Here is a 25,588-nt window from a genome sequence, read left to right as displayed (position 1 = left end):
AAATGATAACATTGACAAATCTAAACCCCGACACGATCTTCCCCCTTCTTTTTTCTCTTCGTTCTTTTTGTTCTTCTATTCTCTCTCTCTCTCTCTCTCTCTCTCTCTCTCTCTCTCTCTCTCTCTCTCTCTCTCTCTCTCTCTCTCTCTCTCTCTCTCTCTCTCTCTCTCTCTCTCTCTCTCTCTCTCGAGCTCTCTCTCGAGCTCTTGAGCTCTCTCTCAGACATATTTTAAAATAACACAAAATAAACAGACAGGCAAAATAACACCGAGAAGGACACGCACAGACACGTTCGATCTTTTGTCGCGTCGAGCTTATGTCCATTCGAGCTTTTATCGCATCGAGCTTTTGTCGCGTCGAGCATTTGTTCATTCGAGCATTTGTCGTTCGAGCATATGTCGCGTCGAGCTTTTGTCGCGTCGAGCATTTGTCCATTCGAGCATTTGTCGTTCGAGCATATGTCGCGTCGAGCTTTTGTCGCGTCGAGCATTTGTCCATTCGAGCATTTGTCGTTCGAGATTTTGTCGTTCGAGCTTTTGTCGTTCGAGCTTATGTCATGTATGTCAGGTATTGTGACCTTGATCTGGTGCATTAAAAATAAGACTTTTGTAGGCGCGACTTTTATAGCTCAACCGTGCTTTCGCTAACAAAGCCAACAATTACATTCTTCGGGAAAAAGAAAGGTTTAGCGGGTCGCTGCCCTCTTGGGAGCCATCTTTCTCAAAAGATCCCAAAGAACGGCCCAGCATTTTCTAGCAGTGGACCTTCACGAAGAGAAAATGGGGAAACAAACGATTTAGAGAAAGCTTTCGACCTGCAAACCATTCGTGCTCGTCTCAAGGCGTTCCTCTTTGACCGCTGGCATTGTTAGTGTCACGCGTCACTCTGGAGCTGTCTGGAACCAAACCAGACTAAGGCACCCTTCTTGGCCCGCACCCTTTGTGCCCCCCGATCAGCGGTAAAGGTCTGCGGTCTGTAAGTCTGATTGACAACTGGACTTGGGGGGTAATGGTCGGTAGGATGCTTGGTATTCAATGGACGAGGGTAGAGGCTAACTCTTTGGTTAGTTTACCTAGAAGAGAAAGATGTTGACACTTCTCGAAATGTCACAATTGCCACCGATCATGTCGTCTAATTTGATTCTACGAAAGTACTTTTGCCTTAAAGACGTGTTCTTCTAGATCTCTTGCTTTAGAAGAACACCAGAACCAATTTTTACAGGACAGTGATTTGAATGTCATCAAAGGGATGAAATAAGGCACACATAACCCCCTTTCAACTCTCAACGACTTCTGGCTTGAAGCAGATTTGTTCGCGTTATGATTGGAACATAAAAGTAGACAACAATGCTATCGGGCATCTCATCAACTCAATTGGGAGGGAAAAGTGAGCCGTGAACATTATTTTCCGTACACGTCGATCGAATCTAGTAGCACGAAAACGTGTCATGAGCAAACTAGAACACAGCAGTAATACCACCAAAACGCCTTCATAAAAGAAAATAGCGCCTACACCCAAAGCCTCCGCGTAAAAGGAAACAGTCAGTATATTCTGACATTGCGAGAGGATGAATAATAACGACTTACAGTACAGGAGACACCATACCACCGTTCGGGAGCGTGTCAGCAGCGAATTACAACAACGTCAGGGACAGTTCTATCCTGACTGATACTGACAGGAAACAAACACGAACAGCAGTTGTACGAAAATAAGCAAGGCGCCGTGCCATTCTTAAATGATGTGAAAAAGAAAACCAGTTATTTAGGAAAAAAACCCATTTCTTTGTTGTTTTCATGGAAAACTCGGATACTGCTAAAAGTTGTTATTGGGCGAGAGGCACAGTTGTCCAAATAATAAAAATAATAAAAATAAAAATAACAAAGAGAAAGAGAAATACAACTATTCTACTCGAAAACCACCGGACTGGTAAGTTGAGTCCCTTCCCCCAGTACCAATACCCCCTCCTCTTAAAATGCTTTAATTTGCTATGACCTGAGCTGAACAGACAACATTCTTATGCTCTCAACTGACAAATTATTCAGACCTCTATCTTTTTGTCCACGCCGCTGAACGTCGTGTGTGTGTGTGTGTGTGTGTGTGTGTGTGCGTGTTTGTGTGTGTGTGTGTGTGTGTGTGTGTGTGTGTGTGTGTGTGTGTGTGTGTGTGTGTGTGTGTAGTCAGACCATACAGAACCACTCTCCTTCTCATAGTCAAAAATAATCATGAAAATTGCCAGTAAAACCCGACACGCAAAAGGGTGGCCCTGCGAGACTCTTATCTTGCGCGTCTGTTGAATTATCAGTCAGTGTGGTAATCAAACATGGCAACCGTATCTGAATAAACAGTGTTCGTACATTGCATCTCCTGTTAGTCACAACTCACGACAAAGAGGATGATATTCAAGAGAAACCGTTTTATGTAGGTCAGTTAACACTACGGTCGCATTTTGGTAGCAGGTAATGAAGCGTGAATCCTGTATCCAAATCAGTACCTTAATCGTTGCAGAACGCAGGGTCCTTCAAATTTCTCGCCTGTCCGACATAAATCATGACGAACACAAGGGTAATCCTGAGAGACTGCTTTAATGTACGCTAGTTGACATAACGGTGGTATTTTGTGAAGCAGTACTCAACCGTGACAACAGTTTCTAAATCATTCCAGAACCTGAGATCTTTTAGATTGATCTAACTCGTCATCAGCAAAGTGTTAGAAAACGAGGTATTACTGGAAAATCGTGACTAACAGATTGATGATTCAAGAGACTGTTTCACGTCACTGGTCTTAACGGTCGGTTTAGTTATCAAACGTGATGGTGGTATCCCAATAATCAGAGAGCACATTCAATTCCTGTGCGTTATAAATCAACCCGAAATGAAAGATCTTCTGGAGTGATTGTGTTATGTACGTCGGTTGACAGAACGGGCGCATAACGGTAATAACCAAACGATACGGCAGCATCTAAATCATGACAGAACACGAATGTATTTTTCCGATGCCTCTGATGTTGGTCAAAACCATTACAAACAGAAGGATATTCCACAGAGACTTTGGATGTCGGTCAGTTGACATCATGGCCTCATTTTGTGTTGTAATTAAACGTGACAACAGTATGTACATTATCACAGATCACGGGGGTCTCTCAGATTTCCCTCCTGTCTGTCGTACTCCACTGGGACGTCAACTCACCATCAGTTGTTGAAAAACGAAGTTTTATTGGAAAAGACTGCCCATGTTCCAGCCGGCGACCTCCAATAATCCGTCAGTACTTCGGGGTATGTGTGTGGGAGGAAAACGTACGTGCCTTCGGTTCTCAAATCATGACCGGTGTGACGATGACATCTTGGCCCCGTGGTCACATTACCCCCTCGATATATACTCGAGACTGAAATGTTGTTTCCTGGTAAAAATAATGAAGTGAAATTATTTAAGGACGAAACGCATGTCAGTTTTTTGCATGTGAAGAAAATTGGTCCAAAAATCGATTTCTTCGAAAACGTGTACCGAGTGGTTGAGAAGGGAAACATTTTAGGATGAATCAAATTTCCAAGTTAAATACAAAAAATTGGTTGGGCAAATTTGGCCCCATGAATTTAAAGTAACCAAGGTCGCTCATCAGTACTATCGAAGGGTGTTTTTTTTTGTTCAGTGTGGAGTTTATACAACATCAACGAGGCCAAGAATCGTAATTTGACCACGGGGCCAAGATGTCATCGTCACACCGGGAGAGCAGTCCCTCTGGTGTACTTTCCCGTGCTGGACACTCTCTGTAGGAAAGTGGACTTGTCGGGAGAAAATCTAAAAGAATAGTTGAACAAAAGTGCGAGATTTGGGGCGAGAAAGAGTGTCTTTGTTATAAGAATGTTGCTCTTGAAAGCGATACTGGTAAGAAAGCGTGTCTTTGTTATAAGAATGTTGCTCTTGAAAGCGATACTGGTAAGAAAGCGTGTCTTTGTGGTCCGAGATGTGAATGTATACACAATACTAGAAACATTTCCATTTCATAACATTTCACGAAAGGAAGATGCTGTTCGAAAGAGGGCTCTCTGAAAACCAAACCAAATTGAACCAAACCAAACCAAACAAACCAAACTGCCAAACTTAAAAAAAACAAAAACAAAACAAAAAACAGCAACAGCAACAATAAACCACTGAAAAAGGGACAGATTATAGCAAAAGAACTATTGTAAGGAAAAATAAATTACACATGCATAAACGGTACACTTCTTTTTAATAGTGTTCTTGTCATCAGAAGATTTTAACCGAAGGGGTTACTGGTTACAAAAACTGCCCTTCTTGGTCGGGCCTCTCCCATAGACAGTAAAATCATGGCCTGGCCAACAAATTGTGACAGGGAAAGGGACTAAATGGCTTTGCCGATGCACGGTGGCCATCACTTTTGCATTGTATCCTCCAGAGTACATTTCTTCACCCTGGTTTAGTACAGTGCTTGAGTGATTAAACATTTGTATAGGATGGCCAGTCAGACGGCAAGTGATGGCTACCATGCAAGTAAAATAGTGGTGGTATTGGTTGGAAGGTTTGGGGTGAGGGTGCGGTTAGCCGGAGAATATTGGTGTAGGGATGAGGGGAGAAGAGATCAATGTGCACTGAAGGTATAATGTATGTGTTCTGTACAGCGGACAAAACGACAAACACCGTAGCGGAGGTAGTGCGGGAGTGGGTGGGTGTCGGAGGGGGGGGGGCAGAATCAGAATCGGAGGCGCAGACCGTGACACACAGAGACAGGAAGACATAGAGAAGGATTATGCAGAAAGAGGGAGAGATTGCCAGCTGTGTTTGACCTGCGTGTGTCAGTGTGTGTGTGTGTGTGTGTGTCCGTGCGCCCACACTCCCTGAACTTTGTGATGCCTGCCTTCATTCTTCTTCGCTCTTGCAGTTTAAAGCTCCAAATATAGATTGTTTTTAATCATATTCAAATGCATAACTCTCTCTCTCTCTCTCTCTCTCTCTCTCTCTCTCTCTCTCTCTTTCCGTATCTCACTCTCTCATATCCCCATCTCCTTCCCCTTGATATCCCTCCTCCGCCACCCTCCTCTCCCCAGCCCATCCCAAACACCACGGACACTCATTTTTCTCCTTCGTCGTCAGTAGTCACGCCACGCATCATATTCCGCCATATCACTGTCCCGCATCACATAAATTGCAGCGCCGCAGCAAGACACTCTAGCGCTTTTTGATAGGCCAATATTTTGGCCAGAGTCCAGGTTCTCTCAGACCCGCAGATGTAGACAGATCCTGGGGATGGACAGCTAACGATTAGAAAGTGAACCTAGCTCCGACATTTTCTCTTTATCGCATTATAGAGTGGGGGAAATAGTGACTAGAGCAAAGAGGTGTCTGTAACCTAGTAGCCCAATGAAAGCCGTTGCCATCGGTATAGTGCCTTTTGGTGTGGGTTCGGTGTGACCTTACCTTATAGAGCGTGATGGAAATGTTGTTTCTTTTCTTTTCTTTTTGCTTTTATAGTGGTGATCTTACAGAAAGTGATAGAAGGGAGAGGGTTATTTTTGCGTTTGGTGTGATCTTACAAAAAGTGATAGAAGGGAGAGGTTTTTTTTGCGTTTGGTGTGATCTTACAGAAAGTGATAGAAGGAAGAGTTTTTTTGCGTTTGGTGCCGGTGTGATCTTACAGAAAGTGATAGAAGGAAGAGTTTTTTTGCGTTTGGTGTGATCTTACAGAAAGAGATAGAAGTGGGGTTCTTTCGCGTTTGATGCGAGTTTAGTCACAGTTTGACATTCCAGAAAGTGATAGAGGGTAGGGTTTTATTTTATTTTTGATGTGAGTTCAGTGTGACGTTACACACAATTTTAGAGAGTTTTCTTTTGCACTTTCGTGTGATCGTACAGAACGTGTTTGAGGGGAGGGTTTTGTTTTGCTTTTGGTGTGAGTTCGATGTCACCTTTACAGAACATGATTGACAATGTTCATTTGCATTTGGTGTGATCGTACAGAAAGTGATCGATGGGAGGTTTTTTATTTATTTTCTGGTGTGAGATTGATGTGACCATACAGAAAGTAATAGTGGATTTGTTTGCTTTTTATGGGTATTTTAAACGGCTTTGGTAAGCAGACGCAATGTGGTGTTTAATATTTGCTTGTGGGAGCTCATGGGAAAAGGGATTTTCGTTCACTGAACCAGAGAGGAGATCGGTTAGAATTTGTTGTAGTGTGATATCAGTTTACCTGTTAGACTAGTGGCAGATTATTTTATGAACTTGGTTTTATGTGACGTTTTGTTGAATATTGTTATGCTTTGATTTTCTGTGTTGGTACGTGTTGTTGATGTTGTTGTTGTCGTTGATGGTGGTGGTGTAGTTGTTATTGTTGCTGCTGTTGTTGCTGTTGTTGTGTTTTCGATTTTGAGGTTTTGATGCTGTTGTTTTTGAGATATTTGTTAACATTTTCTTGAGAATATATAAAGTTCATGGTCTTGCCTGCTGGTTTTTTAAAAAAATTGCATTATGAGCTTCATATCGATAGAATGCAGTAATTGTTGTTGGCCAGTCGATGATTCTTGCACAGCCGCGGTTCGCTGTGGAACATATTCAGTGTTTAGAATATGAACACATTTTGAGTGAAACGATATCTCAAAGATCATCAGTTTTTAGAATGCTTGTTTTATCCTTGCAAATATTTTAGTTCATCCGACCACTGGTACGCCCATTCTTGTGTCTGTCCGTGTGTCTGTCCATTGGTCAGTTAGTCATGCAGTCAGCGTCATTTTCAGTTGTTACCGTCCCCATCTATCTCTCTGTCGTTACCACCTGACTTCCTACTCCCATTCTATATTTTATTCTGTCCCTCTCCACCCCATCCCCTCTCTCCTCCTCCCCCCTCTCTCCGCCTCCCCCCTCTCTCGATCTCCTCGCCGTCTCCCTTCTGCTCTTCAGTGTTTGTTTAAAAACCTCTCCCTGCTCTTTTCTGTTAATTCCGGTAAGTAAGCCCGCAATTTCGACATCTTTCTTAAATCCACAGAGACTTTGAAAAGACATGACAGGAGCTTCAAGTCCTACCAGCCAGACTTGAAGACAGACAAACAGGCACGCTGGGTTGTCCAGTCCGACTTTTCTAAAGAGAGAAAAGACTCTTTGGCGAAGGTCACAGGGGGACGTGTTTGGTAAAGCATTAGGGACTTTGGGGGCTTGATTTACTCCATTGATTGCAAGCCAAAGTCTCCAGGCTCGCTTCGCCCAGGGCTTTAATTCCCGACCAGCCAAACATCGGCCGCCATATCACGTCGACTCTGCTTCTCGGTCGTCACCCGTAGGGGCCGCAGTTACCCCGATCACTGAGATACGGACCCTGAGCCGCCAGTGATGGGATCAGTGGCATGGGGGTAAACTTTCGATTGCTGTAAATCATTTTTCCTTGAAAGGCAGTTGGAGCTCGTGTTTCAAAGACCGCCGCAGAATTATCGATTTTGAAATTTGGCCGTTTTGTCAATAAGTCTGGCTTTCTTGTTCTCCTTTGAAATCCCAACCGCTGACGTGAATGCGGGAACACGATTTTCTGTCGGCGTCTGCCAAACGTCGTTGCTAAAACCGGCTTGATGCGCAAATCCAAACTTAATCGTTCCAACTCTTTCGCTATAAATCATATCATTGTCGTTTGCTTTGGAGAAAAAAAAGAGGAAGAAAGATTGCTAGCAGATAAGTTCTGGAGTCGAACACAGATTAAGATACGCAAGCTCATACAATGGCAAACAGAAACTCAGACTCACATACATGCAAAACTGCGTTATATATTTGTTATACATGTTTGTTTTGATGATTTTTCGTAATCTTTGATTTTCGTTTGTTAAGGTTGTATTCTCTGCCTTAATTGTTTCATTTTATGACTTCGGACGACAGATATTAAACAGATGTGTGTGTGTAAGTGTGTGTGTGTGTGTGTGTGTGTGTGTGTGTGTTCGTGCGTGTGTATGTGTGTGTGTGTATGTGTGTGTGTGTGCGTGTGTGTGTGTGTGTGCGTGTGTGTGCGTGCGTGCGTGTATGTGTGTGTGTGTGTGCGTGTGTGTGCGTGGGTGCGTGCGTGCGGGCAGGCAGGCGTGCGTACGTGCGTGTGTGTGTGTGTGTGTGTGTGTGTGTGTGTGTGTGTGTGTTTGTGGTGAGGATTAATTAAACCACGGTCAGATTAGTTCAGTTTTTGTGTGTATGTTCATGTAATTATCATTTCAACATCCTTGAGGTTGGATATGCATATTTATATAATTATGTGTGTGGAAGGTTGGACCGCGGAGGTATAGTGCCAGATCGTGACTGCAAAAGAAACAGCTCATGGGCGCGCGCTAGAAAGAAAGAGAGAGAGAGAGAGAGAGAGAGAGAGAGAGAGAGAGAGAGAGAGAGAGAGAGAGAGAGAGAGAGAGGTGGGGGGGGATGGGGGAGGGAGATATATAAAACCTATTGCCATTGCAATATACACTAATACTGTACTTTCCATCGCAGCTTCTAACAGCGAATACATTAGGGTTGTCCTGCTAAAAATGCATTCCAAAAATGTTAGCCAAACAATCAATAACACACATACGCGCGAACAGAAGTCCTAATATTAAACAGGATAAAGACAAAGCTAAAAGGCACACAAGAACCATCATTCGTGTGTTTACTAGCACGCTAAACCCCTAAGAATTCGACCTGATGGTAATCCACAAAATCCATAGTCCTCCAAGAAATCCTTATTAGACCCCTTTCTTACCTTTGAAGGCATAGTCCTTCTCATGAAAACAGTTCTGCTTACCACCCCATATCTACCCAGCCTTATACATGGTATAAGAAAACCTTTCCGCTTTGACCCGTTCAAAAAAAGCAACAACAACCAACAACAATCTGATTGCTTCCTTTACAGGGTCAGATTTTTGTCGGAATTGGTTTTGCAGGTTAACGGTGGTATCATTTTTGGAATTTATATGTATATAAACAATGGCTAGTCTGCACAGAAATGAGTCAGGCTGAAGATTCTCGGGATGCGTCTAAGTTGAGGGATGCTCGATCTTGTCACATGTACAAGCCTGGACGGATTGATGGTGATTTACAAGATGGAAAAGAAAATTTAATGTTCCTTTAAGTTAAGCTGGTCAGAATTTCTGGTATGCTGCGTTGCTCGTTAAACAGTCTCATCGAGCGGTAAAGGCAACGCGCGTAATTTCATCAAGCTGCCAGCAACAGTTATGCTTAGTTAGGTTACGGGTAAAAAGTTCAGGTACGTCAGTGCTTTAGGTTGAACCAGGCAGTGTACGTTTTTGGTGTACCTTACCACTCCAACAGAAGATTGCAATGCATGTTCAAAAGCGTGTTTTTTCTCTCTCATCTTCTCTCACAATTTTACACACACACACACACTTGAACACGCACGCAAACATACACACGCGCACACTGACTGCAGCGTACGTTAAAGCTGCCACCCTCGACGAATAAACTATCTTGCAAATTAATTTGGTTATATTTGATTCGGGCACGGTTTTACATGGTATAAGAACATCCATCCTCGTGGCACATGCCAGAAATCAAGTGTGCGTCAGCTGATTGTGACATTTTTGGCTGAGGACGGCACCTGTGTCCCTTAGCAAAATTAATTCAGCTAAGGGAGTAAGCACTGCATTGAATAAAAAAAAAGTGTTTCATTTAGTTTGTATAGATACATTAAACTGGCGTGTCACGCAGATATACGTAAGGGGGGAAGGGATGAAAGGTACCTAGAGGAAAGGGGTCAGGTAGGAACTATAAGTACGTGAGGGAGGGAGGGGATAGATAATAGGTAGGGGATTAAGGGGGGGGGGGGTAGTGATCTAGGGGGCGGGAGTAGCTTCGGGGCTTCGGAGACAAAGTTTATTTAAGCAAGATACATGTAAAAAGAGAGAGAGAGAGAGAGAGATGATGATGATGATGATGATGGAACTTTATTTTTCAAGGATAGAGGTTTAAGGCGACGCCTTTTCTTACAACCGGTCCTTACTTCTAATACAAATATCTAATAAATGATAAACAAGTAAAGCAACATGACAAATAAACAAAGTAAACGGACGAACCAGCAAACAATCGACAAGTAAGCAAACAAGCAAATAAACATAAACAATAAAATGGCAAAGTAAGCAACATACAAATCGAAAGCGAAACATGCAACTTGTTAACACATGGAAAGTGATCGACGGTAAAATTCACACGATACCAACGTTTACACAATTGCTAATAATGATTATATGGTGTAAATGATAATGATGATGATGATGATGATGATGATGATGATGATGATGATGATGATGATGATGATGATGATGATGATGATGATGAAGTGATGATGGAAAATCGCAACATAAATTCCACATAATACATATAATAAAGAACATATTTGTGTAATTCATAAAGCTTTGCCAATTGTTGACAGCTACTTGCACGTGTTAAGACTAGTATAGCCAACTAGGTAGACATAAAATGATTATGCAGAGCTTGTTTAAAACTCTTTAGTGAGGTTAATGATCTTATTACAGACGGAATGGAGTTCCACACCATAGCGCCAGAGAAGGCTTGACTAGTTTTGAACAAATCAATCCTGGGTATTGGTGGTAGAAAATTGATAGACCCGTACCTTTCGGTGACTCTGTGAAATAGGTCCTGAATATAGATGGGCACTTCGCCATGATATACTTTATACATCATTACAGTCTTATTAAACTGTAACTGTTTAACTAGCGGCAGGTAGTTTAGATTCTTTAACTTCAAATCAGCTGATAATTGTGGACCATTTACCATGATTTTAGCTGCCCGACGATGTAGAGAGTTTAATTTTTTCATGTGAATATCAGAGACGCCATCCCAAAGAGTTGATGCGTAATTAATATGGGATAAGATGTGGGCATGATAAAATAGTTTTAGTGTTGCGATATCGACATATTGCTTTAACTTTGATAGCAGAAACAAATTCTTGGATACTTTTTGACAAATATAATGTACATGAGATTGCCATTTTAATTCTTGATCGACTATCACACCCAAAACACGATGTTCCGTTACCTGCTGAACAGGTTGTGATTCCAGAGAAAGATTTAACTTAAGAGGTCGTGACTGGTGTTTTTGTCTTGTTGTAATAATCATGCTTTTTGTCTTTCCTGGGTGCACTATCATACAATTCTGGTTACACCAACTATTGACTTCATTCAGACTAGACTGTAAGGAAATTTCAATTTCTTGAACAGTCCTACAGCTTGTGTGAAGCGTCGAATCATCTGCAAAAAATTCCGTTTTAACTTTGGAATTAGATATATGAAGGGGGAGGTCATTAATGAATACACAAAACAAGATAGGCCCTAAAACTGACCCCTGGGGGACTCCACTCTTTAAACATCCTTTGGGAGATGTTTTACCGTTTATAGAAACATACTGTGTTCTGTTGACAAGATATGATTTAAAGAATGAACACGTTGCGGGATTGTTCACGTACAATGCGAGTTTATGTAAAAGTAATGTGTGATCTACAAGATCAAAAGCTTTCTTAAAATCAAGAAATACAGCCCCTGATATGTCCGAACGATTAATTGCCGATAGCCAGTTATCACATAGTGATGAAAGAGCTGTACTACAGGAATGTTTCGGACGAAACCCAGATTGAAAGTTGTGAAATAATTTGTACCTTTCCATGTAGTTCAGAAGATTCTTCTGGATGTGCTTCTCTAAAGGCTTTGATAAAATAGGAAGCAATGAAATTGGCCTGAAGTTATTAGGGTCAGACATATCTTTATTTTTAGGAAGTGGAACGACCTTTGCCGTTTTAAATGCATCAGGAAAAATATTTTGTTCAATGCAAAGATTATACACATACGTTAGGGATTCCACTATGTACGGTAGGGCTAATTTAAGCAACGACGGGGGGATTTTGTTAGAGAGAGAGAGAGAGAGAGAGAGAGAGAGAGAAGCAGTGCCCTGTGCTAACCTTCTTTCTTATTCCTTTCAGATTTGACCCACCAGGAACACTAAAGTACTGACCGTTGAAGCAAGTCATTATGGATACCACTACGCACATCGGAATATGCTTCCTGCTCGTCTGTATATTCGGTAAGTAGAGGCGACTTTTGCACAGCATCACAGAGGTTGTTTCTCGGTTTGCAGATACATCGCAAACACCAAACATTTTCCAATTTTCTTAATTCAAATAAGTTACATTTTTGCCCTTGGTTTTGCTTTCTTTGCTTTCTTCGCAGACTGATAATCTGTAACTAAATTCATTTCACATAATTCCATAAGTATCAGTTACAAAATTAGTTACGAAGCAGTTACTACTCTACACAGAAAGCACACAGGCTGCAGAGATGTAAAATGTGCCCAAGCCGAAGATACAAATTGTCCACGGTATAAGATGACCCCCCAAAATGCCACCTCAAAAGGTGTATTAAGTCCTACATGGCACGTGTTCAGCGAATCACTTTATATTTGGTGTACATTACCTTCAGCGGAGTGATGATGCGTTCAATTCACAAAGTTTCAAGTGTGTATTGACTTTTATGCCCTTTCAAAAATATATTTCCAAATCGGGGATGACTCGCTAGAGAGTACGAGGTTTGACACTGAATGGAAGCCACACTAATCTTATTTAACCCTCCAGATTTTTACCTTTGGAGTTATCTGCAGAGCCTTGTATAGAAAAACCAGCCTCCGAAAATCTTTGAATTGAAACAACAATTACAAGGAGTCTTGAGGGTTTACATCGGGTGAGTGTGGCTAGTGCTCAATGTCAAACCTCGTATTATTGAGTCTATTACCGAATTCGACATATATTTTTGAAAAGGCAATAACCCAGTTGACCTTCAAAGTTGAAACGTTGTGAACATGTCATCGCTCATGTGAAGGTAAGGGGCAAATTACATCTGCGCAGAGTCAGCGGCACAGACGACGCACTGCAGATTGTTGAGGTAATTCTTTTTTTTTCAAGCCCGATACACGTTGCGTGATAAGAAAACAGGCCAAGTACTCGTCATAATCCCTATCGCAGCATGCAGCGCCGCTGACTCTACGCAGGTATAATTTGCCCCTAAGGCCTGGCGCTCACCTATGTAACTTCAGCAGGTCAGACGACGCACTGCAGATTATCCCAGCCCGCTACACGTTGCATGAAAAGAAAACAAGCCAAGTACTCGTCATTATCTCTATCGCGGCATTAATAATATGCAGTGCGTCGTCTGTGCCGCTGAAACTGCGCAGGTATATTCTGCCCATAATGTACACCAAACTTGAAGTACTTCGCTGAACGCATGTAGAAGTTGTGACGGCCACCCTGTACAATCCTTGAAAAATCAATGGTGACTTTAGTAGATGATCTTTACTGGAAGGAAACTAGCGTTGATGCAGGAACTGATTCGCCAAGGATCTTTATTTTGCAAAGTGCAAGCTCACCCCAACAGCAACATTTGTTTGAATTTTCTCTTTTCTTCAGTTTGTGTTTTTCTGCATGTTTTGTTGTTAGTTTTTTTCTTCTTTTTTCTTAAAATTGTCCGCGTGTTTTGACACCGAAATGAAGTCTTGGAAAAACCTGTGAATGAAAGAGCGAGAGACGTAAAACGTCTTGTGGATGTAAACATTCGATGCAAGCAGAATCTCTGTCCCCGTCAAATGCAACTGCACGCACCAGAAACCGAGTTAACGTTAAATACACAGACAAACACTGGAAAGAGCACAAATGCTAGCGCACGCACGCACACACACAAGCACTCAAAACACCCACACGCGCGCACGCATACACATGCGAACGCGCGCACGCACACATACACACACGAACACACACACACACGAACACACACACAACCGCACACACGCGCGCGCGCGCACACACACACACACACGCGCGCGCATACACACCCACTCACACACACACACACACACACACACACTGTACACATGCTTGTTATTTGTGACGACGAGCATATTTACATTTAACAAAATGAAATATTCAAGTTGAATGTAAGCACACACACGCCCCCATACCCCCCCCCCCCCCCCCGCCCCCCGTGTGCAGTTTGATTATTTTTACCTTTTGTTCACCTCCGAATATCTGACATTATTACTTTTTTGATCGGTTGAATGATTGATTTATTGATTGACAAATTGATTGATTGATCAATATTTTTTGCATCGCTCTTTGTTCACTGGAATGGAGAATCTCTTTCCTATTTGTTCGTGGAATTCGTAAGCTTTCTCCACCCTCTTAACATTACCTGCTATTCAGACTTGGTCGTGAGACAGATGTTTTATTCCACACGAGATTACGTTGATTGTCTAACGAAGCCGTCAGACATCAGCTAATCGAGTGTGGAAGAAAACTCTGTCACACGACCAAGTCTGAATAGCATTTATGCCGGTCTCACAGCTTCAACAGAGGAGAGAACAAACACGTTTTGCGTACTCACGCTTGACAAATCTGAACACAGTGGCAGCCATTATGAAGAGATTTACGTTTTGACGGAAGTGACCGAACAACTATAAATGACGTCTCGGTATGTGTGAATGACGTCAGAGTCATCGTCACAGTCTGTATCCTTTGAAGCATCGCATTCTTCATGACGTCTTTCTGTGTCTACATGTTCTTTTCGGGATCTTTGTCATGTCAGTACATAACTCTGTCCTTCTAGATTCATACCAACAGGCCTCGTGAGCGAGCCAATTTCCAAGGGCAGCTAAATTCGCGTATGGAAACAGTACTGTCGTCTGGGATGCCGTTTTCAGTATTCTCAGCGTTGAAGAATTTGTAAAGAGAAGAAACGATAACAGCAGGAGAAATGAAGTTGTGTGTATGTTTGGGCTTTTGGAGGGACGATTTCGAGTTTGAATCCGTTCTTGCACATGCTCCAAAGCGTGTAACATACAATCTTGCACACGTTTGCTTTAGTAGTGGCAAAGAAGGAAAGACGTGTGACATTAAACTTTCTACAGATCACACACATACTTCCATCTCTTTAGGCGTAAAGTGCCAAAATAACCGAGATCCTTCTGATAAAAAAAGACTAAATAGCTTAGGGGGTAGCTCTGTTTTTCGACACGCGTTCTGTGTGCTTGTCTTGCGCGAGACGATTGAGATGAAAGCAGCTTGAGTGATGTTGAGATATAAATCGCAGTAGTTCGTAGGTAACGGCTGCACTGAATTGCAGATGTTAAGTGTGTTGTGGGAGCTAGCTAAGAGTATAAATTGTGTGGAGGGTAGAAAAGGGCTGGTTTTACACAGGTGTAAATTAATGCCTTATAGCAAACCTTTTTTTGTGTGTGTGGCCGTGTACACATGTTTTTGAAACAGAGAGAGACTTTTGACTTTTGTGAGAGAGAGAGAGTGAGAGAGAGAGAGAGAGAGAGAGAGATAAAGAGAGAGAGAGAGAGAGAGAGAGAGAGAGAGAGAGAGAGAGTTGGGGAGACAAAGAATGTCTAAGTGTGTGTGTGTGTGTGTGTGTGTGTGTGTGTGTGTTTGTATGTGTGTGTGTGTGTGTGTGTGTGCGCGCTCGTGCGTGTGTGTGTGTGTGTGTGCGTGTATGCGTGTGTGTGTGTGTATGCGAGTGTGTGTATGCGTGTCTGTCTGTTTCTCTGTCTTTGTTTCTGTGTGTGTGTGTGAGCGTGTATGTGTGTGCGAGCGCGCGTGCATGCGCGCATGTGTGTGTGTGTGTGTGTGTGGGGGGGGGGGGGCTGTGTATGTGCCTGACAGGCTGTGTGTGTGTCTGTCTGTCTATGAGTGTCATTGTCTGCGTGTGTTCGTTTCTGTGTTCCTGTTACAAGTGCATGGGTGCGCGTTATCAGTGAATACATAGGTATATGGGAGGGTTCGAGAATAACCGAATGTAACAGAAACCCAAACTGTACAAACGAATAAAGAAGGTATACAATCTACATTTACACAATACAAGATGCCGTCACTATCATACGTGAAGACTGAATCAGTCTTCGTTATCGCAGTGCGCTTTATTCCCAGAAAACATAAAACCAGTACTTGCAGAACAGTAAACCCAGACTCGTCTGCCATTCAGAAGTGCACTCAGGAAAGTTGCATGCAAACGCAATACGCAGCATGGGAGACAATTAACTAGATGACTACACTGATAAACACACCCAGTGGGCTCAAACTCCATTTGCCGCTCCTCGGGATCTGGCGAATATCCAAAACAATCGAAGCATGTTGCAGTTGCTCGGGGGTGTTCTGCAGTGATAGCGATTGACATTTTCCGGTGACTCGCCCCCTCCCATCTCACCCCCTCCAATCTCATCCACCACCACCACAACAACAACAACAACAACAACAACAACAACTACAACCATCTTGTGTCCTACGATAATACGCCTTGAGAATATTAAGATCAGCCAAAACACCCGACCCCCACCAATAAACGAGTAAAAAAGTAAACAAATAAATAACAATAACAATCACACAGCAACGGCAATAACAAAACAAGACGAACAAAAAGGGAAGAAAAAAAGTGGCCAACCTGTACATTCAAAATGTGATCGCTGGACTAGACTGCGCTGGGCAGTGGCAGAAGATACATGTTGTCTTTTGCGTTTACATAGATCGTTTTTAGCCTCCCTGTCTGGGTGTTCCTGCGTATGTGTGTCAGTGTGTCTGTGTCTGCGTCCCGGAGTCCCTAAGTAACATGTGTTTGTGGGACGCATTAATATGTGTATGCGTATTTGCATCCGCAATCGAGCTACCTCCTCTTGCGACGTTGATTAGAAATGTTTGCGTTCCTGCGTATTATATGTGTCAGTGTGTCTTTGTCTGTCTGACGCAAGTAAATGTGTGCTTGGGGGACGCTTAAATAGATACGTATTTGCGTCAGTCCGTACGCGTTTATCCATCTCCGTATGCGTTGGTGATTAGAAAAAAAGCCTTCGTACATATCATTGTGTCTGTGACTGCATCTCAGAGTCTGTGTCTGCAAGAATAAGGTGTGTTCGGGAACAATTAAAAATGCGTCAGCGCGCACGCGTATGTCAATTTTTTTTTATATTTCCGAGTGCGTTTGCAAATACTGCGTCTATATGGGTCAATGTGTCTTTGTCTGCGTCTCTGAGTCAGTATGTATATGTAAGTAACGTTTGTTTGTGGGACGCATTAATCGATACCATATTTGCGTCAGCGTGCACGCATTTGTGTCTATCCCCGTGTGCTTTGGCGAGTAGATATATTTGTGTTTATATTTTGATGGGATAGGATGAAGATTTCTGGAACTTCTCAATCTTCAAAGACGCGACAGTGTGTCTGACCGGAATGTCGTAAATAACTCGCCCAAAGGAGGGCAATTCAGGTCCACGGGCATGAAACAAATTGGAAAAGTTTAAAACTTGGCTGACTTTCGACAAGTAATTTTACACTTGTGAGTACACATGTAGTTTATTTCCACTTGCCTCTGATGCGGCAAAGATCTCGACCGTCCCTCTCAAGAAGTCTCGCGAGATATGAATGAATACGAGGCTGCGGAGATTTTCATCTTGGAATCAGCGTAGATGGGTTTTTTGTAGGTCTGGAGTGTATGAATACGGAGTTTATTTCACGTTGAATCCCGTTTGTTATGGGCCTGAGCTGGTGAATGCGCATAGTTTACTTAATGTGCAGGCCGATCTTGGCCTCATTTAAAAGTCTGGACATTTTATAATGAAAACAAACAGAAAACGATAAAGATAATATAGGGTTTTTAACCCCTCTGTATGAATTTCAATCCGAGGTAGGATTACTTATCATTGTAAAAAAGATAATGTGCAATTTTTTGTTTTATCAAGATGAAATAATCAGTGCGAGTGAAAATTTGAGGAAGTGTGTGTGTGTGTGTGTGTGTGTGTGTGTGTGTGTGTGTGTGTGTGTGTGTGTGTGTGTGTGTGTGTGTGTGTGTTTGTTAACCCTTACAAATGGGTTTACACAATTGTCGTTTCTCAGATCAAATGAGTTCACCCGAAAAAGTGAGGTACCGTTTCAATTGTCGTTTCTCAGATCAAATGAGTTCACCCGAAAAAGTGAGGTACCGTTTCATGAACCCTTTTTTTAAACGATGTAGCCTATTCTGGGTCCAAATGCTCAGAAATGGCGCCAAAATGAACATTTCAGTCGTGGCCGAAAGGTCACTTTTTGAGGCCAACGTGTGTGAACACTTAACATGCGAATTGTGACTTGTTCGGTGGCGTAAGACGGTGATCTCAAACACCTGGCTATTGGAGAAGCTACCCTCCGATAACTTCCGGTTTTGATGGAAAAAATCTAAAGGGGGCCCGGGTAGCTCAGGTGGTAGAGCACTGGACTTGTGATCGAAAGGTCGCTGGTTCGAATCCGGGCCGGGACGGACACAGGTCAACCTTATGTGCAGACCCAGAGACGGTATCCATCTCCCACCCCCGTGTCACCACAGTGGCACGTAAAAGACCTCGGTCATTCTACCATAAGTGCAGATGGCTGATACCACCTAAACACGCATACACTTGTGTATCTCATCTAAAGTCGGGTTAAAACCCGAGAACATGCCCCTAATGGCTTTGCCGTGAGGACGTAAAACTTGAATTTCTCAAAAAATCTAAAACAAAAACAAAAACAGCCACAGTGACAGGTATGCGTCATGCAGAACTCCTTTGCCAGGACGACGAGTACCGACTGGTGCATGATCTGGAAGTCACGCTACAGCAAACGTATATCACTGTGATTTTTCTTGTGCTTTTGAGCCGTTACAAAAAAAATTCTCACTTATTCTTTTGGTTAATTTGTGTGCATAGTTTAATATTTTTTCTTTTACCTTTAGAGGTATATATCACGCAGTCAAACGCGACTACAAATGTGTATTTACTCACTATTTTGTTTTCGTTGTTTTTTTCTACTTTTCCCATTTTCTCTCAAGGTTTCACGATTTCAGGTGGTAGTCACGCAGTGAACCTTGGCAGTGACGACGAGTACCGACTGGTGCGTGACCTGATGTCACGCTACAACAAACAGGTGCGCCCCTCCCTCAACAGCTCAGAGCCCCTCAACGTCACCTTTGGGGCTGCCCTAGCTCAAATCATTGATGTGGTGAGTGCATGGACACACTGACAAACACACGCACGCACGCTGACTGACACAATGTCATTAAACAAGCAAGTCTCACAGCGTCATGTTTTGGGCCGCCTTAGCTCAAACTGATCATTGATGTAATGAGTGCACGGACACACTGACAAACAGACGCACGCACGGCCACCGACACACTGTCATTAAACAAGCGAGCCCCTCAGCGTTATTTTTTGGGCCGTCGTAGCTCAGATCATTTATGTGGTTAGAGGGTGGGCACACTGACAAACACACATTCACACTCACTGACTCACTGACTGCGAGACAGCAAACAGGTGCGCCCCTTCCTCAATAGCTGCCGCAGCGAACCTCTCATTATTAACGTTACTTTTTGGGCTACCCTGGCTCAGATCATTGATGTGGTTTGTGCATGGAAACAATAACAAACACACGTGTGCACGCTCACAGGCACACATGCATACACCAAGTGCGCCCCTAAACGTCCCATTTTTGGAAGCCTGCCCTGGCTCAGATCGTTAGTTTCGTGAGTGCATGGACAAACTGACAAACACACGCATGCACGCTCATTGACAAACAGACACACAGGCATACCACAGGTACCATCCTTTTTGAATAGCCACGACGGATCAATCTACATTTCTATTTGGGCTGTCCTCGTTCAAACCATTGATGCGTTCAGTGCATGGACACCCTTAAGAAATGAAACGCCCCCCTCCCCCCCTCCGCCAACGAGCCTCTTGACGTCACTTTTGGGGCAGCCCTGGCTGAGATCATTGATGTGGTGAGTGCATGAACGCACTGACAAGCACACTGACATTCATGCACGCGCACACACACACAGAGGCATAAAAAAGACACCACCAGATACCTCCCCCCCCCCCCTTCTCCATTGAACAGCTACGAAACCATAGGCATTACCTCTTCGTCAGTTCTGGCTCAGGACATTGAGCGCATAGATATACAGACGAACACACACACGCATGGGCACTTACGCAATGAAAGAGAGGGCTTCCTGTGTTACGGGGAAAATATGTCAGTTATTGTTGTTGCGGATGAAGTATCCATTTGCTGATCTTAAGTTTCTGTGTTGGAATACACTTGACTTGGGTCAAGTCAGAGTCACGTCATTGATTATGTTTTACACGTTTTGTCTAGGCACATGATCGAAGACAGATGTAAGACGAATAATTATTTGAAAATCAATTTACTATACACAAGCGATAGTTTAAAATAGCGACAAACAATACAGACAAAGAGTGACGCTACACACATTCACTAACTTTCTTGGTGTACCCGCGCACGCACGTACGCACACATACATACACGCACACGTACGCACGTACGCACGCACGCACGCACGCACGCACACAGGCACACACGCACGCGGACGCACGCACGCACACACTCACACACACACCTACACACACCTACACACACACACACACACACACACACACACACACACACACACACACACACACACACACACACACACACACACACAGAAAAACACCTTAATATACATAATACGTATATCTAATCTAACGGATGCGGGCAACCTGCAGAACATCTTTGTGGTATTGCCACAAAAAAGACAGAAACTGATTAGGCTCGAAGATAAAAATCCTTTGGAGAGTAATGGATTGTTTCATGTCATAACTGTGAGCAACGGATATGACGTCACTGACCCAGGGCGATAGTTCACCGTGTTAAACTCTCTGGCAACTTTTTCGATAACTTTAAAAGTCACACCCTTTTTCCTCATAATAAACAGAAACTATTAAATTCATGAAACATGCGGGGGTTAGGCTAAAAGGTAGCTTTGCTTTGATCGTTAACAACTTTTTTCTGCTCTTAAAATCAGCCATGTTTTTTTCCCCTGTAAAATTAGGAAAGCTGACATTTTACGTCGATTATTTTTTTTTAAAATAGTGTGAGGGTAAAAGGTAACACATATCTTTATCAACTTTAAGTTGAGTCGTGAAAGTCGGACGGAATTTCTAGACTTAGGAAAGGTGATTTTTCATGTTTATTAGAAATTAGAAAAAACATACGAAGTAGGGGGGGAGGGGGGGGGGGGATGATTGATGATTTTTGTTTATTCACAGCGACTTCTTGAGCTTAGGAATTCAGACGGTATTTCTTCGTATCCATTGCCAGAAACTTTGAGGAGAGGTGAAAAGGACTGGGGGTGAAATGTATCGCCTCTTTGACTCCCAGCAAATGTTTCATCTGCAATATATCTGCACGATCAGGCATTTGAACAACAACTCAGCACATCATGGTATGAATATCAGCCATCATGCACCGCCTCCCCTCCACCCCCCGCCCCCGGTCCCCCAGCTCACTCTTTAAACTTTAACGCCTACACACACGAACAGTTATACTTATAGGTTATAAAAATGCACAATGCAGATAACATATATCAAGTCATCATCATGGACTGGGTGGCCGAGTGGTAACGCACTTGCGCTCGGAAGCGAGAGGTTGCGAGTTCGACCCTGGGTCAGGGCGTTAGCAATTTTCTCCCCCCTTTCCTAACCTAGGTGGTGGGTTCAAGTGCTAGTCTTTCGGATGAGACGAAAAACCGAGGTCCCTTCGTGTACACTACATTGGGGTGTGCACGTTAAAGATCCCACGATTGACAAAAGGGTCTGTCCTGGCAAAATTGTATAGGCATAGATAAAAATGTCCACCAAAATACCCGTGTGACTTGGAATAATAGGCCGTGAAAAGTAGGATATGCGCCAAAATGGCTGCGATCTGCTGGCCGATGTGAATGCGTGATGTATTGTGTAAAAAAATTACATCTCACACGGCATAAATAAATCCCTGCGCCTTGAATATGTGCGCGATATAAATTGCATAAAAAAATTTAAAAATAAATCCCTGCGCTTAGAACTGTACCCACGGAATACACGCGATATAAGCCTCATATTGATTGATTGATTGATCATCATCATCATCATCATCATCATCATCATCATCATCATCATCATCATCATCATCATCATCATCAGTCATCATCATCATCGCGTCACCGTCGTCGTCGTTGTCATTGGCCGTCTTCGGCATCTCCATCACCATAATAAGAGAGCGCGACGCAGACATGCACACACAGGGGAGCAATGAATTCAACAGGAGATTCATTTGCTCAGAGCAGCCTTACAACAACTGTCGTGTGTTAGCTTTAACCCCTATCAGTAACTACAGTCTGTTAGCTTTAGCCTGCAGAGACAAAGCAAACCGTAAAGCGACAACGTGAAGGGAAATGGGTCTTTGAAACAGCGGAAAGACAGTCAGCCCCTTGCTATAGTTACCACCAAAGGGGGGCGCACGGAGTGACAACACTCTCTCTACCATCAATCGAAATCAAGGCTGTTCCTCCCTGGCTGACAGGTCGGTTTCCAGAGATCAATCAATCAATTAATCACATTCCCGGCCAGATTTGTTTCGAATGCGAGTTTGGGGGAGTGGGATGTGTGGGAGTTGCCTCCCCTTGCACTTGAAGGGAGAATTTTTAGACGATTAATCTCCCCTAGTCTTCTGTTGTCACCAGACAGTCACCTCTTTTGATGGAGTTTCTTAGAGCATATTCGAAACTCTACCGATCGACTTGATCTTTTTTCTCCGCCAAGTGTCACTGTTCTCGCTTGCCCCTCCCAAGTCAAGTCTAAAATCTTTAAATTCTTTTGAAATAAAGTTCAGCTTGTTGTTGTTCTTCCCCTTTTTACATTTAGTCAAGTTTTGACTAAATGTTTTAACATAGAGGGGGGAATCGAGACGAGGGTCGTGGTGTATGTGTGTGTGTGTGTGTGTGTCTGTCTGTCTGTCTGTGTGTGTGTGTAGAGCGATTCAGACTAAACTACTGGACCGATCTTTATGAAATTTGACATGAGAGTTCCTGGGTATGATATCCTCAGACGTTTTTTTCATTTTTTTGATAAATGTCTTTGATGACGTCATATCCGGCTTTTCGTGAAAGTTGAGGCGGCACTGTCACGCTCTCATTTTTCAACCAAATTGGTTGAAATTTTGGTCAAGTAATCTCCGACGAAGCCCGGACTTCGGTATTGCATTTCAGCTTGGTGGCTTAAAAATTAATTAATGACTTTGGTCATTAGTTTTATAAAACGATCCAAATTTACGTTCATCTTATTCTCCATCATTTTCTGATTCCAAAAACATATAAATATGTTATATTTGGATTAAAAACAAGCTCTGAAAATTAAAAATATAAAAATTATGATCAAAATTAACTTTTCGAAATCAATTTAAAAACACTTTCATCTTATTCCTTGTCGGTTCCTGATTCCAAAAACATATAGATATGATATGTTTGGATTGAAAACACGCTCAGAAAGTTAAAACGAAGAGAGGTACAGAAAAGCGTGCTATCCTTCTTAGCGCAACTACTACCCCGCTCTTCTTGTCAATTTCACTGCCTTTGCCATGAGCGGTGGACTGACGATGCTACGAGTATACGGTCTTGCTGCGTTGCATTGCGTTCAGTTTTATTCTGTGAGTTCGACAGCTACTTGACTAAATGTTGTATTTTCGCCTTACGCGACTTGTTCTTGTTATTGTTATCTATGAACTCTCTCTCTCTCTCTCTCTCTCTCTCTCTCTCTCTCTCTCTCTCTCTCTCTCTCTCTCTCTCTCTCTCTCTCTCTCTCTCTCTCTCTCTCGTATATTTTCGTTTTTCACATGTATTGTGCGTTTTTGTTGAAAGGATTAAAGGCTTCGCTCAAAACGTTTAAAACCTTCATCCTTCTATATAGAAATAAAGTCCATCTCTCTCTCTCTCTCTCTCTCTCTCTCTCTCTCTCTCTCTGTCTCTCTGTCTCTGTCTCTCCCTCTCTCTCTCTTTGTCTCTCTCTCTCTGTCTCTCTGTGTCTCTCTCTGTGTCTCTTTTGCATCTGTTTCTCCTCTTTATTACACTTCGCGCCATTTTGCTCGCAAGAGATTCTTGGTATAGCAAAAGGGGTTATCTGTATTTTTACAACGCTGGAGCCAGCCAGGCCCAAGGAGAGGAAATGGACCAGGAAGAAAGTCTTTTAGCTGTCAGGCTGGTTTCCTTTTTCAATTACGTCGCCATTCTTCCTCGCAGACGGCGATCTCAGACTGAACGCTGAGCAAGATGGCTCGAAACATTGAATACTGCCATAGGAATCTGGTCTTGTTGCATTACTTTCGTCATTGTACCTCCAGGTTGTCCGTACTGGTTACATACATATATATGTGAGATAGTTTCTTGAGGGTTGTTTTAGTTTGAAGCATAGCTCAGACGTACCTATCGTAATAAAACAATAGGGAACACACAAGCGCAGAGGGCTGATGTTTCAACACCATTCGAATAAAAGAGAAAGAAACAGATTTAAAACAGTCCTTAGAACACATAAATATGAACCAGGAAAAACAGGAAGACAAATGAAAACGGAACATATAAGGGGTTCTTTCTTATCGGAAGTGTTTTGCTTTGTCATTTCGAAAAATAATTCAGCTGCGATCCAGACTGTTAACAGTACGTCTGTGTTATACAGTCAATACATACATTTTAAAACTGGCATAATTTTACAAATGAGGAGCCTTGCTCTCAAAAACATAAATGACAGGCAGACACGATCAGATAGACAGACAGACAGAAAGACAGACACTCAGACACACATACACACGCACACCCACCCACACACACACACACACACACACACACACACACACACACACACACACACACACATATACACACACACACACCCACACACACACACACACACACACACACACACGCACGCACACACACACACACACGCACACACACATTTCCAACCGGAAAAATACCAGACATTCCCAATCCATGCTACGAGAATACGTATACTTGCTCTGTATAACACATTGAGTGATTTCCTTCCCTCTTGTTTTGTTTGCAGGACGAAAAGAACCAGATAATAACGACCAACTTATGGATAAATCAGGTAAGGTGCATTCTTAATTCATCATTCTCTTGCCACTTCACTGACTGTTACATATAAACATTGTTGGTACAATAGGGATATCATCGGTACTGTTTCTCAGTCAGGCTGATACACATGAGGCTTGGTTCTTTGCGAAAAACATTCTTGCACAAATGGTAGTTGAAGTACTTTGCACTGACAGTGGAACTCCCAATGTTAGACACCCCTCCCTTTTTGAAACCTTTCTTTTACAGATAAAGCGGTAAAGTTCAAGTGTCCCAAATTAACTATGACCGTCAACAGTCCGCCATTCGGTTATGTTCCTTGAACATGCAAATAAAGTTGACGGAATTAAACGAATTTCAAAATAAAAAAAAATCGCTTTAATTTTCACTGAGATTTTGTTTCGGTTGTAACACACTACTACGGTTTGTTTGTTTGTTTGTTTGCTTAACGCCCAGCCGACCACGAAGGGCCATATCAGGGCGGTGCTGCTTTGACATATAACGTGCGCCACACACAAGACAGAAGTCGCAGCACAGGCTTCATGTCTCACCCAGTCACATTATTCTGACACCGGACCAACCAGTCCTAGCACTAACCCCATAA

The 25,588-nt window shown here is 42.8% G+C and overlaps 1 protein-coding gene across 4 annotated transcripts in view; it reads left to right on the top strand.

Moving 5' to 3' along the window:
* Positions 1-25,588, top strand: part of LOC138982263 (neuronal acetylcholine receptor subunit alpha-10-like) — a 163,729-nt gene that overhangs the window by 128,781 nt on the left and 9,360 nt on the right. For 2 of the 4 annotated variants that reach the window (XM_070355505.1, XM_070355506.1), the window contains exons 2-4: positions 11,967-12,067; positions 18,874-19,028; positions 24,956-25,000. In XM_070355505.1, the coding sequence (XP_070211606.1) occupies positions 12,016-12,067; positions 18,874-19,028; positions 24,956-25,000 (252 nt within the window). In that variant the 5' untranslated portion in view covers positions 11,967-12,015. Of the gene's footprint in view, positions 1-11,966; positions 12,068-18,858; positions 19,029-24,955; positions 25,001-25,588 lie in introns of all 4 variants that reach the window. The other 2 variants (XM_070355503.1, XM_070355504.1) reach the window with 1 other exon arrangement.

This window comes from Littorina saxatilis, linkage group LG12 (genome assembly GCF_037325665.1).
Source record: "Littorina saxatilis isolate snail1 linkage group LG12, US_GU_Lsax_2.0, whole genome shotgun sequence".
NCBI lineage: Eukaryota > Metazoa > Mollusca > Gastropoda > Littorinimorpha > Littorinidae > Littorina > Littorina saxatilis.
This window is presented reverse-complemented; position numbering and strand designations above follow the sequence as displayed.